Here is a 9,685-nt window from a genome sequence, read left to right as displayed (position 1 = left end):
CCCGCACGGCCCCGCGCCCACCGCGGGTGAGCGCCCGGCTCCGCCCACCCGGGCCCGCCCACTGCGCGTCAGCGCTGGCCCAGCCAATGGGCAGGCGGGGCTACCTCGGGGGGCGGTGCCACGGGGGGCGGGGAGGGGCGGCGGCCAATGGGCTGCGGGGATGTTCCCGGAGGCGCAGCCGCCGCGGCCCCTCCCCCGCCGGCCGCTCCGGCTCGGGGCTCGCCGGGCGGGAGAGTTTCGCTCCCGGGTGGGAGATGCCGCGCGGGCTCCGTGTCCTCGCAGGTAACGCCGCGCGGGGGAACGGGGGGCTCGCCAGCGCCCCGTCCGCTGGCGGGACCGGCCCCGGGGGGGGCGAGGGCCGGACGGGACGGGGCACCTCCTACGGCGGAGCCGTCACCGCCAGGACAAAAGGGGAGCGGCGAGCAGGGCAGGGCCACCGCCAAACTCCCGGCGGGGCTCGCCTGCCTCCCAGCCTCGACCCTTACCCCGAAGCCGCCACTGCCTTCCCGGGCGGGCTCCGGCTCCATCCCAGGGACCGCCCGCCGGGTGCCCGGGACGCCCCCAAGTTTGCGGGGCTCCGGGCACGGGCAGCGCCGCCCTGGGTGCGAGCCCCCGCGGCCCGGCGCTCTGGGGCGGGAGGCACCGTGCCCGCCCCGCCGCGGGGTGCCCGCGGTGTGCGCCGGGTGCTCTCCGCTCGGCTCGGGCTCGCCTTGCCCTGCAGAGGGCGGCGGGCAGGCGCCCTCCCGGTCCCCGGGCGGTGGCGTGCGGCGCTCCGGGGAGGTGGCGGTCCCTCGGGGTGCCCGCACCGCCCGTGCGGCCACCGCGCTGCCCGGGGAGGGGAACCCCCAAGGACCGGCCTCCTGGACCGCGGGAAACAGGGCTGGCTGTAGCTGTGCGCCGGATAAATGGAGCGAGCGTAATGGGAGAAACTTTCAGGGTGAAATAAATTTTGAGTAGATTAAGTATTTTAATTGCGTGTTGATGCTGTATCCGTGCCGTTGGGAGCAATGCCGTGCACTTCCCTCAGTTAACAGCCACGCTTTCTCTCTTTGTTTCCGTCAAACTACGAGCACAAGGGTGAACTACTCCGAGAAAAGGTTTTGCTCTTAAAGCAGCTGCTTTGCTCAGCCAGGGAGCTCCAGCCTCTCAGGTTGCACAGCTCCAGGTTACTGGCTTTACCTGAATTTGGGTGCCGCGCCATATGGTCTCCAAAGCGAGGAGGGGCACCGGTGTGGCAGGGAGTACTGCCTGTCCCTGTGCGCGTGTGTGTGCAGGAATTGGGAATATGCGGGGACCGGAATGAGGTACTGCAAAAAGCAAGGCAATTGCTGCAGCAGCTCCGATGGTCAGCTCTGCTCCAGAAGCTTGGAGATGTTTTCCTAGACCGTGCAAAGACGTTAAATGCTATGTTTGCAGAGGTGCACAAGAGCTGTTTTTCTAGATTATCTATTTTTCTGTATGATGGTATTAAGTGTAATATTTTCAGGAGTGCAACAGTTGATTTAATAAGCAAATAAATAATAAGAAACTTAAGACAGTCTACTATATGTGCCTATCATTCTTTGGGCTTACAAAATAAATTTTAAAAAATCCATATTCTGCCTAGCTTTTACTGCAGTTTTCCATTCATAGCTTCCTTTGCTTGCTGTTTATACCAGCACCTGATAATAAGACCACTGACAGCAGTGTCTGAGCACTCGAGAAGGGTGCTTCCTGACAGAAGGCTGGCTCTGGAGCATCCAGAGAGACCCATCCGAGTAAAGGTGGCTCATGGGTGTAAACCTCCAGCCTCAGTACCTCCACACCAACATATCACTCAGTGTGCTTGGATTGCAGGGTCTTTTTCATCTGCCTCAACAACCTCATGAGCCCATACAGCAGTGGAACTTCAACTGCAATTGAGTTGCACACTCAGCACACTGAGTGATCTCATGAACACCAGTCCCATCTCAATTCTATGGGGCTTGCTGTCTCATTGCATGAATTGTTGAGGTTTAGGGCCTAGTTCATTGACTGATACCTCCATATGTCTATCTGATGTTTGTATGAATTCCTTTCATGGGGGAATGTGTACGACTAGGTCCTTCAATCTGATTAGCTGAAGGGAGTTTAGCTCTTTTGGCAATTGACAGTGTTTGCTTTTCAAACAGGTAGGAAATGATAATGTTTATCATCTTCTACAGAGCTTTATAAATGTTTCACAGTTCCTCTGATGCATCTGTTTGTATTGCTTGAAAAGAACAGTAAGAAACAGAAAAACAGTGATTTGCTCTAGGTTTTAAAATTTGTCTGTGCCAAAGTTTTACCTTAACATCTTAGAATTTCTTGTATTTATCTCTGTGCTCCAACCATGATCAATTCTGCCTTTACTTCCTCATTTGAAGTGCAAAATTATGTTTAGGTGTGTTCCAGTAACTATGAGAGGCACTGAGAAAAAAAGTGTAAGGTTATATGAAACTTAATCTCCTCTCCAAAGCCAGCTTTCCTTTAAAATTCTTTTTTTTTTAGTGAATTAGATCTGTAACCATGCACTTGTTTGTGTTTCTTCCAGATTTTCAACCAACATAATGCTGAAGCTCCCAACTTGGAACCAGCATTTTGCACAATGGCACAAATGGAACCTAATCTGGACCATGATGTATCATGGTTCCTCCTTCCATCATACTGGGCTAAAATGGTTGTGGCATTAATTTCCTTCCTCTGTTTTGCTAACAGCTATGATGGAGATTTTGTCTTTGATGATTCTGAAGCCATCATCAATAATAAGGTTAGTCTCTCTTCTTTTCCTCACACCCTTTGGCATAAATGGTCATAGGAAAAGAAATAATGCAACAATTGATCTAAATAGGCCCAAAAAGTTTCAGCCTTGTAAAGAGCTTCCTTTGGGTATTACTTTTTTTTTTTAAACTTCATTTTTCTGTTTTGTTTTGTTGGGTGTTTTTTAAAGTTAAGCCTGTTTAAGGGTACCTGTACATCAAGGCTGCCAGTAGGTCTAACGTTATGCTCATTCCTAAGTAAGTGAGAGTGTACAGTAAAGTTTTCTGATACTCATGGATGTTAATAGCAGATTTTTTTCATTATCTTCACAGATCTTCTCTGGTCACAGAATCAGATCAGTGAATAAACTTTGTCTGGTTGCAGGTACACAAGGCATCATTAAGGCATCATGTAGGGTGCAGGGGGTTTTCAGGTGCAGTTTATACCATAAAAATGTTACAGGAGTAAGCAAAGCTCCCTTTTCCCTCCTTTCCCCCTTGAAGTTCCTGGGACAACAGTACTTTTTTTGAGATAGAGGTGGAGTATTCTTGTGTTCCCTTTTAAAGCTGACCATACATGCAATGAACAGACCTTGAAATGCTTAGAAATGAACATGTGATTCAAACACACCTCTAACTGAGATTCTTTTGGCTTTGAGCAGTGGAGTGTCTTCAGTTGCTGAGACACTTCTCAGGATCACATGTAGCAGTGAGTGAACCCATGCCCATGGATGGGATGAGTAGCTTTTATGCTGCTCTGGAAGGTACCTGTTCAGCATTTAGAAAGAAAAGCACAGGATAAAAATAATCACATTCATCTGTTGGTTCTGTCTTCCTGAAGCCATGGGTTACAAAGAGGATAATCTGGAGACTCATACTGCTAGAAGAACACAATTCACTTTTTTTTTTCCTTGCACAAGATATAGAGGCAACTTATCACAGTGTTCCTTTTAGAATCATGTAGAATTACTGTTTCCTTAGACAAACTTCTATTATGTGTGTGTAAGTCATCATATCTTCAGTTATAAATGTATGGGGGGAAAATACATCTGTCAAGATGGAAATAAATCTCAAAGCTTTCAAGAGAATACTGTAGACAAATTAAGAACCTACAGCATTGTTGTTTTGGGGTTTTTTAAAGTAGTATTGTATTTCAGATTGCACAGCTCCTGGTAATGTTTCATTCTTCAAAGTTTTATTTGGGATCTGTTTATAATATTTGCATTTCCTGAAAAAATGAACAATAGACTGATGTTGAAACAAAGCAGGTTGTTTTGGTAATGTGCAATTTCCACACTTGTAATCTTTCTCCATTTCTTTCAGTCTTTACTCCAAAAATGTTTCAATTTATCTATGCAACCCAACAATTTGCACCAGGATTCTAGCTGTTGGCAATGCTGAGAAATTCAACCAACTGCTTAAATAAATTAATTCATATGTAGTCTGTATGTTTGAAAAACTGGGAGGCTGTTTCTATTTCTCACATCAAAATCCTCTATTATTCTCTAGAAATTAAGTGAGGATTTTGTGGCAATATCATTTTAACACGGGGTGATATAGATATATGAAAATTCAAAATCCACAACAAAAATGCAGAGACAATGAGTTTACCAGTTTAATGGGGAGGGAGATTATCTAGCAATGGCACAGTTTATTGAACAAAGCATAGCATATTTTATTTCTATTTAATAGGAAAGACAGCAGTTGAAGTAATTTTTTAGATTTACTGAGCATTGCTACTGTAGTATTTTCTTGGGTACCCCTTTCTGTTAATTTACTAGCTGCCATCATCCCAATCTTTAATTTCTTTTATTTTTTTTTTTAGCAAAAGATACACATTTAATTGACCCCATCCCTATCCTATCATGGAGCATTCCATTATTAGATTTTATTGGAGTTAAAGGCTGCTTTCCAGATGCTTTCTTATCATTTTAAGCAGCATTTTAACTGGTACACAGCAGTGGCTTTTGTCTTTATTTAAATTATTTACTAGCTTGGCAAGACAAACAGTTGGATTAAGCAAAGCTTCAGACACAGTATGTCATTTCCATAAGCCTTTATACAGAAAAACTGACCTTTCTTCAAATCTTGAACTCTGCTCTCTGTAAGCTGCTGCTAATCAAATATTTAGAGATTATTTGATAGCTACTTTTGGTTTTTAAAGAGAAAATCATGTGTAGCTTTTAAACAGCTGTGTTTCTTGAAGAAAACCATTCCTATTTTAGGGTAAGTTCACTACGTAGGAAAATTGATGAGAGAAACTTTCTCACAGAACTTGGATACAAGGGCAAGATACATGATTGAAGATTTTTAGGTCATATGGAAGTGTAATCTAATCACTAAGTAATTCCATGCATTCAGCTTTTTCTGCCTTCTTCCGATGCAAGACAAAAGAAGGCTGATTATAGCAGAATGGGAAATCAAGCCTTGTGCATTTCCCATCTCAAGTTATTGAAGACCATCTGTGACATGGAAGGCATACTTTTCTTTTCCAGTACTAACATTTATAAAAGTATGTCTTTCATAGACCTTATGTACATAAAGAGCAGTGCTGCTGGTTGAAAAAACAGTCTGAGGGCCACATCACCCTCTGGCAACTGTCCCCTGCAGAGCACAAAGACTTCAGTAGATGCTGGTGTACATCCCTGTCCCAGCTTGCCCCAGAAAAAGCTGGCTTTGTCGATTTAGTAAGCTTCTGGTTGAGTGTGTTCCTGCTCTGAGAGTCAAATTATGACCTTTAGGGTTTGTGCATACCGATGAGGAATGGAACAGGAATTTAGATGCCTAAGGGTAAAATTACAGTTCTGGGAGAAGAAAGAAATTTCTAGCTATTACTTGGCAGTGAAAACATCTGTGAGAGCGTGAAGAAATTTTTCACCTTGGTAATTCTTAAGCCCAAGTAGCATCCCCTGTGAGTCTTGATTTCTTAAGAATTTCCCTGAGAGTGCCTTAATTGACAGCTGCAGTCTAGGTTCTTTCAGACTGCAGTTTTAGCCCTGCTCTCTTTTCTGTGCATTGATTAGTATCCTGTTAGAGAATACTTCCGTTCATTTGACTACTACTGGCCAAATTTGATCAAATTATAGAAAGAAATCTCTTCTTGGATTTCTTTTTTAATTTATATTTTTGGATGGGTGAATGTCAGAATATGTTAAGAATATTCTCTTTGAAGAAGCAACAAAAATTAGTTATTTTAAGTTCAGTTTAGCAGCAGCAGTCATCAGGGCCCAGCAATTTGGCTGTAATTTGGAAGTACATGCAAGCCAAAAATAAGGCATGGACTGAGGTTGAGATGGAAGGTACTGGAGACCACAGGAATGCTCAAGATACTGTAGAAGCAAGTGAGGTGGTAGCAGCATTGGAGAGGAACTGGAATTAATAAAACCAAGGGAATTGCAATATGGGAATATTGTAAGCAGATGGAGTTGTAGGAATAATAAGAGAGGGGCACCTGGGTTTGTAAGACCTTCCATGGGGTTAGCAAGCCTGTTTGTCTGCTTACTTGTGTTTGCAGTGTCTTGTTCACCTCCTTTGGTTCAATGGTCTCAAATAATTTCAAGACAGAAGGTGGGGGTAGAGTAACTTGTTGGTTGCAGGAGTAGTACTGACTAGTATAGTTTTGTACTTAGGCTCTGTCTCAAGTGTCTTTAACCTGCATGTACCTTGCTGTAGCATAAATTGGCATTTAATTGCACTAGGGAAGCAGAATAAGGGCAAGTGTATGTTAGTTTGAACTTCCAAGCTTGTCCTCATAAAAAACTGACGCAGATGCTAGCAAGATCCTTATTTTTCCTCCAAAGTGTATGCTTTCCATTTAATAGCCTACATTATTTGGATTTTTCATTATCAGCATGGTTTTGAAATAAAAAGAGAAGAGCAAGCAAGCAAGACTTTTTCTTTGCAATAGGTGCCCCCTATTGCACCCCAAATTAAAATAATTCATTACCTTTCTGTCTTTTAATCTTTCAGAGCAGTATATAGAGATGTTGATTCTTGATTTCATGTACTGAGTGTTAAAACAGCCTCAACTATTTGAATAGTCCTGTGCAAAGCAAGGCTTCAAAAAAACTTATTGTTGTTCCCTACCTTTAGTCTGCTTGATTTCATGCTTTCGTCAGTAGTTATGCTACTGCACTTGTAAAAAATGGCTATTCTGCGGCAGTTTGTAGTTGGCCTTCCTTGCAAGATAACCTACACCTAAACTCAATGGCTTTTTACAAAATTTTGAGGTAAGGAGGTTTATGTGTTTCATAACTCAGCTATTGATCAGATTATAAATTGATGTGAATATAGCTCTAAATTTCATGTAGTTATGCCTACTTACAGAATCCATGTAATGACATTTACAATGACAGGCATTCAAGATTCGACCTTCATTGCAAACTTAGGTACTGTGGGTCAGATGTCAGTAGTGAGCCAACAAAACTCCTGCTATGTCCATCTTAGTGTGAGTTTGTATTAGAACTTGTTTGTGGTTTAGCTGCTTTGAACAAAGGAAAAATTTTAAGAATCTGATAATTTGTTTTCTTTTAGGACCTCAGGGCAGAAACCCCACTTGGTGACCTGTGGTATCATGACTTTTGGGGTAGCAAACTCAGCAGCAATACCAGTCATAAGTCATATCGACCGCTAACTGTCCTAACTTTCAGGTGAGACTTGTATTTTTCCTTGAGGTCTGAATATTTTTAATCTGTATTGACTCAATTGAATTTAGGGGGGAGGCAACAAAAAAGGCAAGAACAAAGTAGCTGGAGGGTAGCTGGATACCTTTCCAGAATACGATTTTTGAGTTCACTACCTTAATCTCAAATGGTGTTTTAATTTTCCAATGGTTTCTTTCCCAAAGTATTCATTATTTTGACATTCTGTATTTATATCTACTTTTCAGAGATTTTGTCTTAATGGTCTTCTATACCTGGTACTAGGGGCAGTGTGGTTTAGTATGTCACATCATCAAGGTGCATGTTCCCTTCACTTAGCCATGCTGCCACTTGCGTTGCTATTGTAGTTTTTGTTCTCTGCTTTCCTGCTGACCTGTCAAATTTTGTTTATTTTATAAATAGCATCACAGTACTGTGGCCTTTTTCCATCAGCACACTGTATAGTCTTCCCACCTCTTCACTCCAATATTCTAACTCTAGTGTCTGAGAATCTAGTGAAATGTCTGCGTATATATAACTTGCAGGTTTTGTCAAATAACTAAAGGTTTAAAAGGATTACTTTTGTAGATGCTTAGCTCATGTTTTTTGCACAAATATTTGAGTAAACAGTAGACCATGTAAAAATCTGGTACAGCAATGCAGAGAATATTTGAGGACTCAGTCTTAATTTTTTTATTTTCCCCTTCTGACTCAATGGTGTCAATGGGGACTTAGTGCTTGTTCTGCCCATTCCAAGCCATGGACTAAGTGCAGAAGTGTTCCCACTCTTTAGTCCTCATATTGAAGCAAAAGCTTTGGCCCTTTAGGGCAGTGTCAGTGTTTTAAGTACCTATCACTGTACGTTTCACTGTCTATTGGGCTTTCCTCACATTTTCCTCAAGAAAAATAAGCAACTGAGTAGAGCGTGTCAGAGTCCTAAAACTATTAAAGCTTTCAGTGCATTACACAGAACATGCTTTCCTTTTTTTTCCTTTCTTTTCTCTGTGGTATATTCCATCTGGTTTGTTTAAAGAGTGAACTGGGATACAGTTATTACTATATCTGAAAGTATAGATGAGCCTGTGGAGATGGTCCATAAAATGCTATTTTCAAAGAAAGAAATGGATTTCCTTAATTTCCCTAAGGTCCAGCTTTTTATGTGCATCATATTTATAAAAGATTAAGTTTTTAAATAGGTTTCATTTATGCCAGATGCACATTGACCAAAAGAACTGTGTAAAATCCCCTACTCTACCTAAGTTTCTGTGTATCTTACCTACTGATAAAAGTACATTGATAATAGCACACTGTTTCCCCTTTTTCTTCTCAGCCTCCATTTTACTGCAGAGTTCCTGTCTTGAATAGGGATTTAGATTGTATTTTCACTTTTACACTTCCTTCTGATTCGAATACTTGTATAAAATGTCTCTCTAACCAGTCTCACAAATCAGTCACCGAGATGTGCTGACTGCTTCCTGGGTGGATGGTGATTGTACCCACATGCTAGGACCTCTTTCACAGAGAATGTCAGTGGAAATCATAGTCCCGGTGCATATTAGTTTCCGCACTGTGTGGATATAATTAACATAATTTCATGGAGTTGGCTGCTCTTAAGCCCAGGGGTATCCCTCAGTGGGCTGGGTTATTATCCCTGGGATACTCCTGTGTTGCAACACTGAAGTTACATTGTAGACCAGTTCTAAGTAACTATAAGAGTGATTAAAAGAATGGTACAAAGGTATGTGTTTGGAGAGGATAGATACTGTATCCATGTGATATTCCCTAGGAATACGTGGCCTAAAGACTGGGATATTGTTTCTATCTTCTTGTGCCTAAATGGTAACTCCTTCTGTACTGAGACTTCTGCTTTATTTTTGTGTGCACGGGTCTGTTATGGTTTTTTTTTTAGCGTTTCTATTTGTATTTTTCTAACCATTGTTGTAATTCCTAGCCTTAATATTTTTGTTTCTATATAGAATTAATTACCTTTTTGCTGGAGGCTTCTACCCAGTTGGCTTCCATGTCATCAACATAATACTGCATTGTACTATCTCAGTGTTGATGGTTGATGTGTTCTCCATATTATTGGGTGGATTGCAATTCAGCAATAAAGGAAGACGGCTAAACCTGGCTCCGAAGTCCTCTCTTCTTGCTGCTTTGCTCTTTGCTGTACATCCAGTGCACACCGAGTGTGTAAGTATTGAATAATTATCTCCAGAGATTTTTATTTTAGAAGTTCTTGACCATCTTGACTTATTAATTCTGGCACAGCTTTATACTCTACAGATT

General features: G+C 42.2%; 1 protein-coding gene across 1 annotated transcript in view; it reads left to right on the top strand.

The window, feature by feature from the left end:
* Positions 1 to 201: 201 nt before the first annotated feature.
* The window catches only part of TMTC4 (transmembrane O-mannosyltransferase targeting cadherins 4), a 54,034-nt gene continuing 44,550 nt past the window's right edge, over positions 202 to 9,685 (top strand). The window contains exons 1-4 of the mRNA XM_041423371.1: positions 202 to 282; positions 2,552 to 2,767; positions 7,290 to 7,405; positions 9,373 to 9,589. Of these exons, the coding sequence (XP_041279305.1) occupies positions 2,606 to 2,767; positions 7,290 to 7,405; positions 9,373 to 9,589 (495 nt within the window). The 5' untranslated portion in view covers positions 202 to 282; positions 2,552 to 2,605. The remainder of the gene's footprint in view (positions 283 to 2,551; positions 2,768 to 7,289; positions 7,406 to 9,372; positions 9,590 to 9,685) is intronic.

This window comes from Onychostruthus taczanowskii, unplaced genomic scaffold (assembly GCF_017590055.1).
Source record: "Onychostruthus taczanowskii isolate IOZ18803 unplaced genomic scaffold, ASM1759005v1 scaffold77, whole genome shotgun sequence".
Lineage (NCBI taxonomy): Eukaryota > Metazoa > Chordata > Aves > Passeriformes > Passeridae > Onychostruthus > Onychostruthus taczanowskii.
The sequence above is the reverse complement of the archived record's forward strand: the minus strand, read 5'-3'. Positions and strand labels throughout refer to the sequence as shown.